This window comes from Sciurus vulgaris (assembly GCF_902686455.1).
Source record: "Sciurus vulgaris genome assembly, chromosome: 1".
Taxonomy (NCBI): Eukaryota; Metazoa; Chordata; class Mammalia; order Rodentia; family Sciuridae; genus Sciurus; species Sciurus vulgaris.
This window is the reverse complement of record NC_136461.1, coordinates 173,429,216-173,449,769: the sequence shown is the minus strand read 5'-3', so window position 1 is coordinate 173,449,769 and position 20,554 is coordinate 173,429,216. Positions and strand designations below refer to the sequence as shown.

Genomic DNA, 20,554 nt, shown 5'->3' with positions numbered 1-20,554 from the left:
CACTAGAGAAAATTGGGTAGTGGGAACATTCCTTAACATTGTAAAGGCCATCTACGCTAAGCCCATGGCCAATATCATTCTAAATGGTGAAAAACTGAAAACATTCCCCCTAAAAACTGGAACAAGGCAGGGATGCCCTCTTTCACCACTTCTATTCAACATCGTTCTTGAACTCTAGCCAGAGCAATTAGACAAACCAAAGAAATTAAAGGGATACCAATTGGAAAAGAAGAACTTTGTATTTTTTTATTATTGATTTCACTAATTTCAGTTCTAATCATATGTTTCCTGCCTCCTACTAATTTGAAATTAATTTGCTGTTGTTCTTCCGGGGCACTGAATTATAATGTGACATTATTTGGGATCTTTCTATTTTTTAAAGTAGGAATGTAGTACTATAAACTTTCCTCTTAGAACTGCCTTCCTGCTATCCCAGAGATTTTGATACATTGCCTCTGTCTCATTTGTTTCTAAAAATTCTTTTTGATACTTTTCCTGATTGCCTCTGATCCATTCCTCATTTAAAAGTGTATTATTTATACCAACGGTATTAAAATGGTGTGTTTTTAATCTGGTTTTCCATTTCTAATTTTTATTATTTTTTTATTGTTGTAGATTAAACACAATACCTTTGTTTTAATTTTATTTATTTTTATGTGGTGCTGCGGATCAAACCCAGTGTCTTACACATGACAGGCTATAAGCCCAGCCCCTGATTTCTAATTTTATTTCATTATAATTTACAGGATGTTAGGAATTATCTGTTTTTTAGTATTTGCTAAAATATGTTTATGTCTAAAATATCTCTTTTCAAGACAGTTCCATGTGCTGTTGAGAAGAAAGTAAATTTCGTTGTGGATGAGTGAAATATTCAATAGATATTTATTTGATTAATAGTATTATTTTAGTTTTAAAGAGGCTTTACTTAGTTTATATCTAGATGACCTATCTAATGGTGAAGGCTGTGCTGAAATTATCAAATAGTATGCTATTGTTTATTTGATTCTTTATATTAAGAATGGTTTGTTTTATGTATGTAGGTGAACCACTGCTTTAGGTATAAATATTTACAATCACTATCTTGTTGGATGATTCCTTATATAAAGTGACCTTCTCTCTTATGATTAATTTTGGCTTGAAGTCTACTTTGTCTGATATGAGAGTAGTTATCCATGCTTGCTTTAGGTTTCCATTTCCATGGTGTATCACTGACACTACTGGCCCTGATAATCAAGCTGAATAAAAAGACCAGAAAAGATTCAGTAATTAAAAAAAAAAAAAAAAGACAAAGAATAAAAGGGCTAAAAGTCACAATGATACCAAGTAACAAATAAATCAATTCTAAATAACGATCAACATAAAAATGTACTTGAGATGGGGGAAATTTTAAAAATAGACAAAAGATCACCATCAGAAAAATGAAAAAATGCTAGCCACAGTGATGCAAAGCTTTCACCCCAGCAACTCAAAGGGCTGAGGAAGGAAGATGGCAAGTTCAAAGTCATTCTCAGCAACTTAGCAAAGCCCTAAGCAACTTAGACCTTGTCCCAAAAAAGGAAGGGTGGTGTGGCTCAGAGGTTAAGTGCCCCTGGATACCGAAAATAGAAAGAAGAGAAAAATGAAAGCAGAAAATGCTTGTAAAATATTCTGGTAAGGGACTTTTATCTAAAAGAAATCTTAAAATTAAAAAAAAAAAAAAGAGAGAGACGCCAACAGAATAAGAAACAAAGGAGTTCAACAGATATTTCTCCATGGAAAAAATATAAATACCCAAAAATACATGAAAAGAAACACAACATCATTACCCATGAGGAAAATAACAATTAAACCACAATCGTACCACTTCCTGGCGACAATGGCTACCACCAAAAAATATAACAATATGGCTATAGACCTGGAGAGGTTAGAACCAACATTTACTATAGTAAAGCTGCCTTAGAAAGTCTGATAATTCCTCAAAAGGATAAGTAGAGATTTACTTCGTCACCCAGTGCAATTCAACTACTAAGTACATACCCAAGAGAAATTATAGTATATATTCACGCAAAATCTTATATTTAAATGTACATACTAATAGTAACCATTATAATCAAAAATAGAAACAATCCAAATGTATATTAAATGATGAGCAAATGTGGAATACATATACAATGAACCACTATTCAGCAATAAAAAAGGTTAAGTACTAAGAGCCTATGGTTTGGATGCAGTTTGACCACGTTCCCCTATGTTTCATATGCTGGAGTGGTGGTCCCCAGTGCAGTGGTACTGAGTGGTAGAACCTTGCAGAGGTTAGGCCTAATGGAAAGCAACTATGTTATAAAGACACTATTCTTGCAAGGGATTAATGCCACTCTAAATGTGGAGTGAGTACTAACTTAAAGCAAAACCATTCCATAAGCTCTTTTGCACACATTCCCTTTCATTTTGACTTTTCTATCAACTTGTAAAAGCCAGAGAAGTCCTCACCAAAAGCCATGCTGTTTGGATCTTCAACCACCACAAATGTGAACCAAATAAACCTCTTCACATTATAATTTACTGAGAGTCATGTATTTTGCTATAGTAATACAAACAGGATTCAGTACCAGTGATTAATATGGGCAAACTTTGAAAACAGTGGACTAAGTGAAAAAAGTCAGTCAAAAAAAACTGCATTTAATAGGATTCATTCATAGCAAATGTTCAGAATAGGCAAATCCATAAGACACAAAAAGCAGATTCATGTTTGCCTAGGCATAAAGAGATTGGATGCTTGGGGGATGATGAATAAGGATTGTGGGATGTCTTTCACAGATAATGAAAATAGGTAAAATTGATTATGGTTTTGGATAGACAACTCTATGAAGGTACTAAACACCACTGTACAGTAAGTCTAAAACAGGTGAACTTCATAGTACAAAAATTACTTCTCAAGGAAACTGATTTGAGAAATTTAACAGAAGGAACAGAATGGAGGGGATGCAGCAGGGTAAAATAATTTTTGCATGCAGGAGAAAGGTAAAACTAGACAGAGATGAATGCAGAGGAGAAGATAATATTTTCAAGGGAAAAAATGTAGAAAGTAATTAGCACAGTATTAAATCTAAGAGGAAAGGTTTGTGGTAAAATAGAATTATCAAAACAATAGAAAAATGCAGATGACTATGACTAAATAGAAATAGGTTCACTGAGAAAAGAAAAAGGTGGAGACAGGAGAAAATATTGTTTTTGGTTAGTAACTTTTTTATTATTTCTATTTGATTCATTGTACACAAATAGGGTCAACTTTCATTTCTGTGGTTGTACATGAAGTAGAGTCACACCATTCATGTAATCATACACATACATAGGGTAATGTTTGTTTCATTCTATTATCTTTCCTTCCCCCTGCGTCCTCCTCACCCTTCATGTTAATCGGCATAATTCATTCTTCCTCCATTCTTGCTGTATTCCCTCCCCATCCTCATTATATATCATCATCCACTTATTAGAGAAAACTTTTGGCCTTTGGTTTTGGGGGATTGGCCTATTTCACTTAACATGATATTCTCCACTCCATCCATTTACCTGCAGATGTCATAATTTTATTCATCTTTATGGCTGAATAACATTCCATTGTGTATACAGTTTCTTTATCCATTCATGAACTGAAGGACATCTAGGTTGGTTCCACAATCTAGTTATTGTGAATTAAGCTGCTATAAGTATTGATGTGGCTACATCACTGTAGTATGCTGATTTTAAGTCCTTTGGATAAAGGCCAAGGAATGGGATAGAAATATCAAATGGTGGTTCCATTCTAAGTTTTCTAAGGAATCTCAGTACTGCTTTCCAGAGTGGCTGCACTAATTTGCAATCCTACCAGCAATGTATGTGTGGACTCTTTTTCCCACATCCTTGCCAAGACATATTGTTGTTGTATTCTTCATAATCACCATTCTAAATGGAGTGAGATAAAATCTTAAGGTAGAAATTTTTAATAACATAAAATAATACCTCAAGAAATAGGCTAGAGGCACATGATTATGATGGAAAGTTTACCATCCTTTGCAAAATAGAAAAATAATGACTCTTCTTCCATACATTATCAGAAGTTAATTATTAGAATTCTGAAAATGAGCACAGCCTACATCATCTGTTCCTTAAGGTAGTAAATGAGAACTAGTTGTAATGTACAGAAAAAAATATATATATATTTTAAAAACCCTCAACGCCTCAAAAGAGAATGTCTATTGCTATCCTCAAGACCAAAGATTTAAAAATGGTAAAATTTTGCATCTTAAATACATAGATAAACTCTTTCTTGATGGATCTTCAGAAAATTTGGAATCAGTTCTATAAACAATCTACTAAAACTAAAATGTACAATAAGACTGGCAGGGGTAAGAAAGATACAAGAGAGCTTATCACTTGGAAAAAGAATTCTTAAATAGTTAGGTAATATTTTCTACCTAAATCTATCTTAACTTTTTTAGCTGCTTTATAAAATTTTTAAAAATTCCTTAGAAAAGAGGTAAAACTTCCTAACACAAAACCAATTTTCTCAATTCTCCAAAACCTGCAAAAATTTGTTCCACTAATTTTAGATTTCACAATGAGGACATCAGATTATAAAACAATCTGTTGCCATATGTCTAATCCACTTTTCTCAATATTTATGCCAATATTTCCTTTATGACATGATATTCTCAGAAAGTTATTTCATAGCACCATCCACTTCATAAATTCAGAAAGGTAAAGATAGACTTGGTTCGGTTAGAAAAAAGGAAAACTATGAAAGTAAAGAACAAAGGCATCAGTTTACTAACATGAACATTTAAGCTATCTAAGTCAATTTACAAAGAAAAATACATTAAAATAATATTAGATTAATAAAGCAACACAGTAAAACAAAGACTCTAGAGAAAACCATTCAAAATAAATTTGAAAACTACATGAGTTCAGAGATAAATGGTATCTGCCAGGAAGTTCTAACTACATAGAGTTAACTTATGGATGGGGTAGGTTCAAAAAGATGTTATATGGGAACACACTTATGGTTTAAATTTGGTTTGAGTGTGCCCTACCAAAAGAATTGATGTGTTATGATGATAATCCCATCAAGAGTTTGGGTGTGCCTCCATTAGGGTTTGGTGTGTTAACAGTTTATTAAGAATCAAGAGAGATTCAAAATGGAAGATTAGAGAAGGTCACTTTCCTGGTTGATCAGTGGCAGAAACTAAGAAATCAGACGTGCCACCTGCTCAGTAGGGTGAGAAGAGGGGGCTTTTTTGGGAATTAATTCTGGACATTCAAAGCAGATACAGGACACAAGAGGTTGGATATAACAAAATGAAGAAATCCTTTGCACCAATACCACTGTTGGTAGTGCCTGGAGGGTTATCTCAAATAAAGGAACCTGTATTTTTAGGAAGTGTGAGGCATGTCTGGGTACAGAGAGATCAAAAATCAAAAACACTACCCAACTAGGTTGAAACATGTCCTGCAAAATATCCTTGTACAGGTAAGAGTCCTTATCTCTCCAGGCTGTCAGGAAGAACAGACACAGGAATCATTTTGCAGCTGCAGTGTGGGGATGACAGCTGGGGGAATCAACTCCTTGCAACTGTACCTGGCCTGAAATACAGGCAACACATCACATAGCATAGAGCGAGCCTAAAGGATCAGGAGAAAATCAGACGTCGAGAGGTGTTTATACAAGGGAATACTGGATGGGGAAATCCACTCAACATCTCTCTTCCGCTCTAGACCAGCAGCTTAAAAGAAAAACTAGGAGAGACAACCTAGCTGGGAGATAAGATCGTGGCAGGGAATTCGAAAGGGGAGGGGAGGAACTGAGTGAATTCCAAGACTGAACTCAAGAATCCAGAAAACATGGAGTAATGAGTGATTAAGTTTAAGGTTAAGAAGTATTGGACATCTACCATCTAAGTGAAACCCAGGGATTCTACCTAGATGATAGTCTCCCAGCATGGTCTGGCAACTATGTGGACCCAGGGGTGTGCTAATTTAGAATCTTCACACCAATAGCCATTCAAGGAGGAACCTGGAGCTTACCTATGTCTAAACTCTGCCCCCACGGGTTTCCCTGCCTCTGGGATTACCCTTCACACTCCAGCAACCCACCTGACACACCTGAGAAAGGAAGCCAAGAAACTTTTGAACACCAATGGAAACAATTCTCTTAACTTTTCATCGAAATTCCTTTTTTTATTGTTGTTTCTTTCTTCTTCTCTCTGTTCAATTGGGACATGAATGGTTCATGGACACTTGCATATACATATTCATCTCTTTTCATTTTTCGAATTCCTGTCATTTTTTGAACACATTTTTTCATGCATCAATATTTTGAGGACTAAGATGTTTGATAACATTATATTTGTTTACTTCTTTAATTCTTTCATTTTATCTTTAATTGGTTTTTTAAAATTTTTATTTTATATATTTTTTCTCTACTTATCTGTTTCCCTTCATTCTCTTTCTCTCTTTTCCTCTGCTAACAGCCAGTCTCGATTGATCGGTATCACTCTTCCTTTTTTACTTCTATTTTCTCCTCTCCCTCACAATCACCACATCCTAATCACTTCTTATCTATCCCTATTCACCACTTGAAACTGTAAAGCCTATGTAAACTCGCTGTTTAACTGTGGACAATAATTGCTCATATCATTTCTGTTTATTTACTGTGACAAATAACATTGGAGACGCCAAAGCAGGAACTATTTGATTTAATGCTGTGAACTGTTTGTATTGTTCTTATAACTGCTTGTTATTATATGTCTCTCCTGAAGTATGAGGTACTCGAAACCGTCAGGGACACTAAGTCCACGGGGTACAAACTCGACTGCATCAAAACCATACTATCAAATGGGTACACACACAAACAAAAAGAAAAAACAAGGGAACAATCCAAAAACAAACCAAAATAATTCAGTAAGAGAATAATACATCAACACTGCAATGGAAGAAAAGACAGAGAAGGACTTTAGAATATTCATAGTCAAATTGATCCTCAAGGTAAAAGATGAAGTAAGAAGTGAGAAAATATTTAGTGAGAAAATAAAAGCAAAAGATACCTTCAATAAAGAGATGATTCTGAAAAAAATTAAGCAGAAATAATAGAAAAGAAGGAATCAATAAATCAATTTAGAAATTCATTCAAAAGTATCACCAGCAGACTAGAAGACTTAGAAGAGAGAGTTTCAGGCAATGAAGACAAAATATATAATCTTGAAAACAAGGTGCACTATGGAAAAGATGTAAAGAGACCATGAATAGAAGTATCAAGAAATATGGAGGGACTTTCAACATGGCAGACTAGAAGGTGACTGCATTTTGTGTAGCTCCAGGACTCAGGATTCAAGAAGAGGAGGTACTGATAGACTCGGGACCAACTCAGAGCCGTTGGGTGAGTCTTTCTCACTGGGCGAGCTACCTAGATGGGACAGTATTCCCGGAACGCACGGAACTTGGTGGAGTACAGTTGCTCAGCGAGACTCCCCCGCTGGAGCTGTGAACCGAGACAACCAGGAGCATTGTAGAGGAGGGGCCGCTAAGGGAGAGGCTTCAGAGCACAGGGAGGGTGCCAAGACTCAACCAGACAGGACCACAGGCAGCTTCTGGGAGGAGGGGCTGCCAGCAAGAGCCTTGGGCACAGGGCAAGGCTCACCAGCCCAGGCGGTAGTTCCGGACCCAAGGGAACATCACAGAGGAGGGCTTTCCAGCCCAGGGGATGCTTCTGGACCAAAGGAAACTTCTCTGAGGAGAACTGCTATGCGAGACTTCCCCACCAGGCACGTCTTCCCCACCAGGCAATGATTTCCCACCAGGACCGAAAAACCAGAAAAACAGGCCCAGACCAGCCATGCCTCAGTATGCAATCTACTACCCGCTTTGACTGACCAAAGGTCAACAACTGGATGCACCTCTGTCCACTAGCATGGAATATATCCCACCTGAAGGCCACCATCCCTAGAGGGACAGCATCCTTGTGGAACGCTGCATTATCAACTTCCTCCAAGACTTCAGGATTCTAAAGGCGAGGAGGTGAGTTATTGGAAATCTACAAGGAAACTATAAGACAACAGAGGAAATCTGCAATAACTCCAGAGTTTCACTACTTAGAGGGGTAGATACCTGACCAATATGAGAAAACAAGGGAAGAAAATGTTCCAAACAAACCTAGATGCTACAGCAATAAAATCCAATAACATCATGGCAGAAGAAATGTCAGAAAGGGAGTTCAGATTATACATAATTAAAATGATCAGAGAAGCAAACGATGAGATCAAAGAGCAAATGCAGGCTTTCAAAGATTGCACCAAGCAACAGTTAAACATGCAAATGTGGGAAGCAAAATATCATTTCAATAAAGAGTTAGACATACTGAAAGAAAATCAAAGAGAAACCCTTCAAATGAAGGAAACAATAAGGCAAATTAACAACTCCATAGAAACCATAACAAATAGGACAGAATACCTGGAAGACAGAAACACAGACATTGAAGACAAAATATTTCATCTTGAAATCAAAGTTGACAAAAAAGAGAAGATGTCAAGAAACCATGAACAGAATCTACAAGAATTATGGGATATCATGAAAAAGGCCAAATTTAAGAATTACTGGGATGGAGGACGGTACAGAGATTAAACCAAAGGAATGAACAATATATTTGATAAAATAATATAGGAAAATTTCCCAAATTTAAGAATGAAATGGCAAATCAAGTACAAGAGGCTTACAGGACTCCAAATATACAAAACTATGACAGAGGCACACCAAGGCACATTATAATGAAAACACCTAACATAAAAAATAAAAACAGAATTTTAAAGGTTGCGAGAGAAAAGAATCAAATTACCTTCAGGGGGAAAACAATACAGATATCAGCAGATTTCTCGGACCACACCCTAAATACTAGAAGTGCCTGAAACAACAATTTTCAAGCTCTGAAAGAAAATGGATAACAACCAAGAATCTTATACCCAGCAAAACTTAAATTCAGATTTCACACGAAATAAAATTCTTCCATGATAAACAAAAGCTAAAAGAATTTACAAAAAGAAAGCCGGTGCTACATAACACTCTCAGCAAAATATTCCATGAAGAAGAGATGAAAAAAAACGATGTAAATCAGCAAAGGAAGGAACCACCCTAAAGGAACAGCCCAATAAAGGAGAAACCAAGTCGTGTCAAAAAAACAAAAATGAGCCAAATGACTGGGAATACAAATCATATCACCATAATAACTATGAATGTTAATGGCCTGAACTCATCAATCAAAAGACATACACTGGCAGATTGGATTAAAAAGAAAGACCCAACAATATGTTGCCTGCAACAGACTTATCTCATAGAAAGAGATAGCCAAAGACTAAAGGTGAAACAATGGGGAAAAACATACCATGCACATGGACACAGCAAAAAAGTTGGAATATACATCCTCATATCAGATAATGTGGTTCAAGCGGAAGGTATTCAGAAGGACATTTCATACTGCTTAAGGGAAGCATAAATCAGAAAACATTAACAATCATAAATATCTATGCCCCAAACGGTGGCTCATCCATGTACGTCAAACAAATTCTTCTAATTACAGAAATCAAATAGACCACAACATAATAATACTATGTGATTTTAACACACCTCTCTCACCACTAGACAGATCCTCCAAACAAAAATTGAACAAAGAAACCATAGATCTTAATAACACAAACAATAGTTTAGACTTAACGAATATTTATAGAATATACCATCCAACAAAGAGGGAATACGCTTTCTTCTCAGCAGCACATGGAACCTTCTCGAAAATAGACCATATATCATGCCACAAAGCTACTGTAAGCAAATACAAGAAGATAGAGATACTACCTTGTATTATATCAGATCAAAATGGATTGAAATAAATGACCGAATAAAAAACAGAAACTACTCCAACACGTAGAGATTAAATAATATGCTATTGTATGATGAATGGATAACAGAAAACATCAGGAAGGAAATTTAAAAATTCTAAGAGGTAAATGAGAACAAAGAAACAACATATCAAAATTTCTGTAACACTATGAAAGCAGTTCTTAGAGGAAAATTTATTTGATGGAGTGCATTAAATAAAAGAAGAAAAAAATCAACAAATAAATTACCTAACACTGCAGCTCAAAGCCCTACAAAAAGAAGAACAGAGCAACACCAAAAGTAGTAGAAGATAGGAAATAGTTAAACTCAAAGCCGAAATCAATAAAATTGAAACAAAAGACACAACAGAAAAAATTGACAAAATAAAAAGTTGATTCATTAAAAAATTAAATTGATAAACCCTTAGCCACAGTAACAAAGAGAAGGAGAGAGAAAAATACTAAAATTTGAAGTGAACAAAGAAATATCACAACAGACACGAGTGAAATAAAAAACATAATTAGAAACTATTTTGAAAAATCTCTACTCCAACAAAATAGAAAATCTCAAAGACATCAACAGGTTTCTAGAGACATATGAATTACCTAAACTGAATGAGGAGGACATACACAATTTAAATAGATCAATTTCAAGTAGCGAAATAGAAGAAGTCATTAAAAGCCTACCAACAAAGAAAAGTTCAGGACCAGATGGGTTCTCAGCCGAGTTCTACAAAACCTTTAAAGAAGAGCTCATTCCAATACTTCTCAAAGTATTCCATGAAACAGAAGAGGAGGGAACCCTCCCAAACTCATTCTATGAAGCCAGTATCACCCTGATACCTAAACCACACAGAGACACATCGAGGAAAGAAAATTTCAGAACAACATCCTTAACGAACATACACGCAAAAATTCTCAACAAAATTTTAGCAAATCGCATACAAAAATATGTTAAAAAGATTGTGCACCATGATCAAGTGGGTTTTATCCCAGAGATGCAAGGCTGGTTCAACATCTATAAATCAATAAATGTAATTCACCATATCAACAGACTTAAAGTTAAGAATCACATGATTATTTCAATAGATGCTGAAAAAGTATTTGATAAAATACAGTATCCTTTCATGCTCAAAACACTAGAAAAAATAGGGATAGTGGGAACATTCCTTAACATTGTAAAGGCCATCTATGCTAAGCCAATGGCTAATATCATTCTAAATGGCGAAAAACTGAAAGCACTCCCTCTAAAATCTGGAACAAGAAAGGGATGCCCTCTTTCACTCCTTCTATTCAACACGGTCTGCGAAACTGTAGCCAGAGCAATTAGACAGACCAAAGAAATTAAAGGGTTATGAATAGGAAAAGAAGAACTCAAACTATCCCTATTTGCTGATGACATGATTCTATATTTAGAGGAACCAGAAAATTCCATCAGAAAACCTTTAGAACTCATAAGTGAATTCAGTAAAATAGCAGGATATAAGATTAATGCTCATAAATCCAATGCATTTTTATACATAAGTGATGAATCTTCAGAAAGAGAAGTTAGGAAAACTACCCTAATTCACAATAGCTTCGAAAAAAATAAAATACTTGGGAATCAATCTCACAAAAGAGGTAAAACCCCTCTACAATGAGAACTACAGAACACTAAAGAAAGAAATTAAAGAACACCTTAGAAGATGGAAAGATCTCCCATGTTCTTGGATAGGCAGAACTAATATTGTCAAAATGGCCATACTACCAAAAGTGCTATACAGATTCAATGCAATTCCAATTAAAATCACAATGACATCCCTCACAGAAATAGAGCAAGCAATTATGAAATTCATCTGAAAGAATAAGAAACCCAGAATAGCTAAAGCAATCCTTAGCAGTAAGAATGAAGCAGGGGGTATCGCAATACCAGACCTTTAACTATACTACAAAGCAATAGTAACAAAAAGGACATGATATTGTTACCAAAATAGGTAGATCAATGGTACAGAATAGAGGACACAGAAACAAACCCAAATAAAAACAATTTTCTCATACTAGATAAAGGTGCCAAAAATAGGCAATGGAGAAAAGATAGCCTCTTCAACAAATAGTGCTGGGAAAACTGGAAATCTGTATGCAGCACAATGAAACTAAACCCCTATCTCTCACCCTGCACAAAACTCAACTCAAAATGGATCAAGAACCTTGGAATCAGACCAGAGACCCTGCAGATTACAGAAGAAAAAGTAGGTCCAAATCTTCAACATGTTATCTTCGGATCAGACTTCCTTAACAGGACTCCCATAGCACCAGAAATAAAGCAAGAATCAATAATGGGATAGATTCAAACTAAAAAGCATTCTTTCAACAAAGGAAATTATCAGCAATGTGAAGAGAGAGCTACAGAGTAGTAGAAAATCTTTGCCATTCATACTTCAGATAGAGCATTAATTTCCAGAACATAAAAAGAACTCAAAAACCTCTACACCAAGAATACAAATAACTCAATCAACAAATGGGCTAAAGGATATGAACAGACACTTTACAGAAGAAGATCTACAAGCAATCAACAAACATATGAAAAAATGTTCAACATCTTTAGTAATAAGAGAAATGCAAATCAATACTACCCTAAGATTCCATCTAACCCCAATTAGAATGGTGATTATCAAGAATGCAAGCAACAACAGTGTTGGCGAGGATGTGGGGAAGAAGGTACACTCATACATTGCTGATGGGGCTGCAAATTAGTGTAGCCACTCTGGAAAGCAGTGTGGAGATTCCTTGGAAAACTTGGAATTGAACTTGGAATTTGACCCAGCTATCCCACTCCTTGTCCTATACCCAAAGGACTTAAAATCAGCATACTACAGTGATGCGGCCACATCAATGTTCATAGCTGCTCAATTCACAATAGCCAGATTGTGGAACCAACCTAGATGCCCTTAAATGGATGAATGGATAAAGAAACTGTGGTATATATATGCAATGGAATATTACTCAGCCATAAATAATAATAAAATTATGGCATTTGCAGGCAAATGGATGAAATTGGAGAATGTCATGCTAAGTAAGATAAGCCAATCTCAAAAATATAAAAGATGCATGATCTTGCTGATAAGCAGATGATGACACATAATGGTGGGTGGGAGGGAAGCAAGAGGGGAGGAAGAAGGGACTGTGTAGAGGGAAAAAAAGGGGTGGGAGGGGTGAGGGGAAGGGAAAAAATAACAGAATCAATCAAACACCATTACCCTATCTAAATGTATGATTACACAAATGGTATGCCTCTACTTTATGTACAGAGAAACAAGATGTACCTCATTTGTTCACAATAAAAGAACTTTAAAAAAATAAGAAATATAGAATAACATGAAAAGACCAAACTTAAGATTTATCAGGGTAGAAAAGTTTCAGAGATACAAAACAATGGAATGCACAATCTTCTCAATGAAAAAATGTCTGAAAATTTCCCATACCTTAAAATGAAATAGAAAATCAAACAACTGGAAGCACAGGGTACTGCAAGTATACAAAATTATAACTGACCGACATCAAGTCACTTTATTATGAAAATGCCTAACATACAGAAGAAGGATAAAACTTTACAGGCTGCCATAGAAAAACGACAGGTCACTTTAGAGGAAACCCAATGTGGATACCAACTGATTTGTCAACTCAGACCTTCAAAGCTTGGGGGTCTTTGAATAATATATACCAAACTGTGAAAGAAAATGGATGCCAGCCAATAATACTATACACGGCAAAATTAAGCCTCAGAATTGATGATGAAATATAAGCATTCCATAATCAACAAAAGTTTAAGGAATTCACAACCAGAGAGATTACACTAAAAACATACTAAATGATATATTTCATAAAGAAGAAATAAAAAATGTGAAAAATAAGAAAGGGAAAAACTACACTAAAAGAACAGTGAATAAATGGATAAACAAATTCAAATTAAAAACCAGAAAGGTGAATCCCAATCACTTCTAAGCAGCCCAAAGGGTAAGGATTTGGTTTAGATAACCAAGTCAAAATGTGGTTCCAAATTCTTCCAGGACTCCGTATAATGCGCATGCTGGGTTATCCCGGGAGTGGCCACTGCCTACATCCACAGGTTCACTAATGGTGGCAAGGAAAAAAGGGTTGCCCATTTTCCCTATCAGTGAAGTTTGACGGAAAGAGAGAGAGAAGTATCCAGAGTTCATTGTTTTTATAAATCAAAGGGTTTGGAGAACACTGATTAAGGAAGCATTTTCCTGATAGACAGAAAACCTCAGTAAGGTCATCTAACCCTGCTAGAACATTATTTGATATACTATGTAGCATGCAGTGTGATATGAATACATAATCAAAATAAAATGGAAACCAAAATAAAGTAAAATGAAAAAGAAAAATTTTAAAAAAACACAAAAATGAATAAAATGACAGAGAATAAAAATCATGTCTCAACAATAACATTGGCTTGAATTCATCAACCAAAAGACAAACACAGGCTAAAAAGAAGACCCAATAATATGGTGTCTCTGAGAGACTCACAATCTCTGGGATACTATAAAGGCAATGCCAAGTGGAAAGTTCTTAAAAAAATACAATATTAAAAGAATACAAAATCACCAAATAAATAACCATAGGTTATACCTCAAAGCCCTAGAAATATAACAAATCAACATCAAAAGCAGAAGACATGAAATAGTGAACATCAGAGCTGAAATCAATGAAATTGAAAAAAAATTTTATTTTCCAAAAATATGAATGAAAAAAAAAAATACTTAGTTAAGCTTACCAAAAAAAAAAAAAAAAAAAGAAAAAAACTCAAATTTCTAAAATTAGTGATGGAAAGGAAATATCACCATGGACACTACTGAAATACAGATCATAATTAAGAAATTATTTTGAAAATCTGTACCACAACAAAATGGGAAATCATGAAGAATCGACAAATTTCTAAGGACATAAGACCTACACAAATTGAATCAGCAGGATAGAGAAATTTGAAAAGATCAATTTTAAGCAATTAAATTGAAGATACTATTAAAAGTTTAGCAACAAAGAAAACCCCAAGATGAAATGGATTCTCAGCCAAGATCATCTAAGAAGAACTTGCACCAATATTCCTCAAATTATACCATGAAATAGAAAAAGAGGGTGCCCTTAGAAACTCATTCTATAAAGCTAATAGCACCGATACCCAAACCAGACAAAGACAAATCAAGAAAAGTAAAGTTCACGAGCTGCTATAAGATTTGATATGGCTGCATCACTGTAGTATAAAACGTCTCACCACAGCTACTGAGGTATTTAAGTACTGTAGCATTTATCAGTATGTTAACAGACTAGAATTAATCATTACACATTACAAACAAATATCAAAACTTCTCATTGTATCCTATTAGTTTACACATTTATGATGGCCCACCCTAAAAAAATTAAAACCAGCTGGGCCCAGTGACACATGCCTGCAATCCCATCATATCAGGAGGCTGTGGCAAGAGAATTCCAAGTTGGAGTCCAGCCTCAGCAACTAACGAGGTCTTAAACAACTTAGTAAGACACTATCTCAAAATAAAAAATAAAAAGGGGTGGAGATGTGGCTCAGTGATAAGCACCATGGGGCTTAATCCCTGGTATTAATTTTAAAAAATAAATTAATTGATTAAAATAAATTTTAAAACTGTATATTAGTAGAAAAATATTATCTTCCTAGTACAAAAAGCATATCCAGAAATTTGGATCAGGGAACCAAATTATCCCACAACTTAGATTTTTAAACATAAGCTATAAATACCCACTTTCAACAGAAATATGATTTAAGTTGAGCAAGATATGGATTTGAATGACAAAATACTAGTTACCTCTACTACAAATTTCCCTTTTATTTTTCAAGAAAACTGTGTTCTGACCTACAGTTTGGAAGACTTCATTCATCAAAACTTCATTCACTGCTGAAGAGCTGATATTTCCAATATGAGACCAACTTTGATATACTGCTTGCAGCAGAAGCGTCTGTGCTCTTGTAGCTTGAATTGTGAGATTTGGAAGTTCAAATATACCTTCAGTTATAACAATTTGAGATCTTTTGGTCCTGTACAAGAAAACAGAAAAAATAATAATAAACAGCATTAATAAACAACATATAAAATGAATTGAATTGCAAGGGAAGAAAGATATACATTCAGAATGTTTTTAAATGGAATTAAATCTGTTAGGTATGCAATTCTGATAATATTTAAACAAGTCTATTTCAGAAATTCTCAAAATAATAAAAATACAAACTAGAATAATATCCATAAACACAAAAATTTTGCTGAAGCAATTATACTTCTTAGATCAAGTATCAAAAAACAATGAAAATAATACAAGTTAACACAGAGAATTACTAGCAATTCTGTATTTTAAAAATATATCTATTAACCCATATAATTCTGTCATAATAAGCCTACAAGGGTCTATCACACTCACTTTTCAGATGCAAAAACTAACACATAAATTAAAATATCATAATAGTAAGTGGAAAAATTAGAATTTAATTCTAAGTGATCTCATCCAGAACCCTCTGTCCTAAGCTTCATATCACAAATATTTATGAAGTATTTACTTTATTCCCAGGCCTCTACTTGCCAGTAATATGGAAAGATAACATTTTGAATGCCTAAGGGTAGCATGCAATTCTCTCATTCAAAATTAACATAAAAGAAAATAATACTTTTTGTATAAAAGTAAAAATTTCAAAATAAACAAGGTAATTATGTCATGCATGCATGAAATGTTTTCGTGGTTTTATTTTTCAGCTATAACCAACCACAAATAATAGTACATTTTATTACACTTCTGTTAAATACCTTGGTAATACTGAAGCTAAAATAAATAAATTTGAAGTGATTTGGCAATAAATGGTAACTTGCACAATAGTATAACAATATCAATGAAAAGGATTTTTTTCATTTATTTTCTCATTTTGGAAATATATCCAATAGATTAACATGTATGGAAAATAACAAACACCCATCTATTTATTACCTAAATCATAGCACTACATCAATTTGGCTCCACAAATTTTTAAAAAGTTCTATAGCTTCTACAACTTAGCTAATTTACTTGGGAGTCCTTAAAATATCAATGAAAACTCTGTAAATGTGTGATTTTCATTATAATTTATGCCAATATACATTTATTACACTTTACTTAAAACATCACAATAAAAATTCATATTAAAAATATCTAACATTCTGGACTCAATTGTTTTGATATTACTAAAGCTAAATTTTAACAGTTAATTTATTCAACAAATACCTATTTCTCATACCAAGAAGTCTTAGTCTGAACATATGTTCATTTTACAGAATAGGTTTAAAAACTATCAATTTAGACATAACTCTCCAAGGAAATATAAATTTTAGTGTAACTAGTGAGATAAACAACTCATTAAAACTCAACTTGGACAAACTCCAGGATAAATTGAAGGAAACAGAAACAAGTACGTCTTGATATTTAGTAGCAAAGACTGAAAATGAATATGCCCTAATTAACAAATACTTTAATAGATTATTATTGGGCCACTTGCTAACAAACTAATATAGGGCTGATGAAATTTCTGGACCAATCTGCCATTCCTATAAAGACATTTTTTTTCTTTCAGATTTTAAATAGAAAAAAATGTAAATGTGGTTCTTACTACTGGATGCAATCCATTCAGGATCACAGGGACACCATAAAATTTTGGCTAAAGGTACACTTGAGGAACAGACATCCATTCTCTTAAAATCAACACACCTTACAGCAATTGAAAGAATATTCTCAGCAACAGCTGGATTTGAAGATTTATGTACAGTCCCCAAATGCAAAGTTTTAGCATAAAAAATGGTTCCAAAAAATGTATTTTTGTTATTACTCATATCCTGTATGGTAAAATAAGATTAGTTCACTGTTTCCAAAATAAAATGTACTAATTCAGCTTATAAGTACATTTCAAAAGCCTAATATGTATATTTCTTTGCATAAAGATTACCTATATAACATATCATACTCAATGGAAAAAAGTTTTAAAGGTGTAAAAAATTAAATGGTAGTAAAATGAAAAGAAAAGTTAAAGATATTGTTTTTTGGTTTTTTGGGGGGGTGGTGGTACTAAGAATTGAACACAGGGCCGTGTGCATGCTAGGCAACCACTCTACCAATTAAGATATATCCCCAGTCCAAAAGGTAAAATTATTCTTTACTCCCATTCCACTCCCCACAGATAATCACGTTTAAGCAGATACACTTAGAGAACTCTGTATGTTGTCCTCATGTATCTGAATGTAACAATTATAAATTCAATGGGAATATGTATATATACACAATCTGCTTTTATGACTAAGCTACATATTTTAGAAATAACCAAGATCTTTCCACATGATTACAAATGCTTCTTTTTTTTAAAATATATGTATGATATTACTACTGTTCAGCAGTATAACCACATAAGCTTTTCTTAATACTCTTATCACTATCAGGTATTATATTTTATTACAATGATTTTAACACTTACAAATTAATTTTATACAATCTTTTTATAAATCATATCCTGTTGAGAATATAAAAATACTTCACTGTTTTTCAAATTTCTGAAATAAATATTATTTAAATTTAAATATTAGATAGCAGATGGGAACAAAAAATAGGAAGTATATGATGCCCACTACTAAAAGGAAAATACAATGAACATGATTATTGTAATGCATAAAATACAAAGTCTCACAATGTAGTAAGCAAACAAAAATGAATTCTTATAAAGCCACCATGAGGTACTATTTCACATCCATTAGAACAGGTACAATCAAAAAGAGAATAACGAGAGTTGACATGACTGTGGAAAAACAGGAACCCTTATCCATTGTTGAAAACAATGTAAAATGGAGACATTAGCCAACACTTATTGGCAGTTTCTTAAAAAGTTAAACAGTTAAAAATATGAATTTACTGTATTACCCAATAATTCCTCTCTAGGTATCCACCCAAGAAAATGAAAATGTAAGTTTACACAAAGATTCCCGTAGTTTGTATTATTTTATGTCTTATAATAAAATATTAACATTATTGATATGTTATCTTAACATTAATTTTTATGATAATAGTATTAAAGTTATAAACAACCTAAATGTCCATCACCTGGTGAGTGAAAAAATAAAATGTAATCTCTCCATACAACAAAATCCTGTTTAACAATAAAAAGGAATAAAGTATGATATAGTTACACATGGAGAAACTTTGAAACAAAAGACCACACACCATAGATTCCAGTGACAGACAACACCTAGGGGAAGTATATATGTAGATATTTAAGTATGTCTGTAGATTCCTAACGTTCAAATGGGAACAAGCACTAACAGTGTAAAAAAGAGACTCTAACTGAGTGATGTGAATTCTGTTGACTTATCCCAAAATTCAAAAATTAACTAAAATTCTTTGAATTTTATTCTTAAAGCAGGCTAATATTGTCTCAATAAAGTTGTTTTTTAAAAATGAGTAATTATAAATTTACTAGAGGACTATGTATGAGTTTCTAAGATTTTTAAATCTCTCAAAAACTATAATTCCAAAGAGAGAATACCCAATTAAATCCACATTTATGAAGCAATTACTAAGCATTAGACTCTACCACACAATACTACAACTTAAAAGCAAATCTATACTCATGGAGAAACTTGAAACATTTGCTGTGTTTAAAAAAAAAAAAAAAAAAAAAACTGCATGATACTGAGCTGCATATCTCCCCAACTTCATCTGAGAATTGTCACTGTGAATTTTTTACTTAATAAGTTCCAGAGTAAAATTTCATTTAAAGAAAGGATCCTTTTAACAGGAAACAAAAATTCCACTAACTTGTATAAAGTTCAATATGCCCCACCAACAATGAAAATTTCCTATTAGAAATTCTACGCCTTAGGAGCAACAGTGGGGGGCACAACAGCATGCTCTAAGGTTTAAACTCAACAAAGAAATGAGGCAAAATAAAAACAAAATGGCTACAATTTGAACAAAAAAGGTATACATGTAACATATACCTTTACATTAGAAACCATGAATTCCTTCTGATATCTCCAATCCTAATATATGCAACATATTTGTAATCCTTCTTTGACATATTCGTAATCCTTCTCCATGGATGAGACACCCAGGTATTATTATCCTAAACAAATCTACTGATTGATATAGTCAAGCTAAGAATAAATATAAAATGTTTTAAGAATGGAAAACTCCTATTAACTAGTTGTCAATTCACACAATTTAAGAAACCAAACAAGACTGCAGGTTTGAACTCCTTTTTTTGGTTAGATAAAATTAACCAACAGCAAATTTGAAAATCTGTATCATATAAATGTTTGAGTTTTGACAAATACTCATACCTATGTTATAACCTACTCACAACTGAAATACAGAAATTGTCATCTTCCCAGGAGTTTCCCTTATATCCTTACCAAACAATCGTTCTCCATCTTCTCAGAAGCCCAAAATTTTACATTCTTCACCACAGGTTAGTTTTAACTCTTATAGAAATTCAAATAAATAGAATCACAGACCATTGTACATTTCTTCTGTGTCAAATGTTTTTATTCAAGATACACAATTTTTGTGTATCACCAGTTCATTATTTTTTATCGATGAGTTGTACTTCATTATACAAACATACCACAATTTGTTTCATCTCA

General features: G+C 33.6%; 1 protein-coding gene and 1 pseudogene across 2 annotated transcripts in view; one reads left to right on the top strand and one right to left on the bottom strand.

Moving 5' to 3' along the window:
• The window catches only part of LOC306653220 (intermembrane lipid transfer protein VPS13B-like), a gene marked incomplete at its 5' end in the record, with an annotated part of 899,457 nt that overhangs the window by 701,243 nt on the left and 177,660 nt on the right, over window positions 1-20,554 (bottom strand). The window contains 1 exon segment of the mRNA XM_079126163.1: window positions 15,767-15,948. Coding sequence (XP_078982289.1) covers window positions 15,767-15,948 — 182 coding nt within the window.
• LOC306659656 (NADH dehydrogenase [ubiquinone] 1 alpha subcomplex subunit 1-like) lies at window positions 12,689-14,529 on the top strand (annotated as a pseudogene). The gene has a single exon. The product of its transcript is annotated as an NADH dehydrogenase [ubiquinone] 1 alpha subcomplex subunit 1-like (transcript).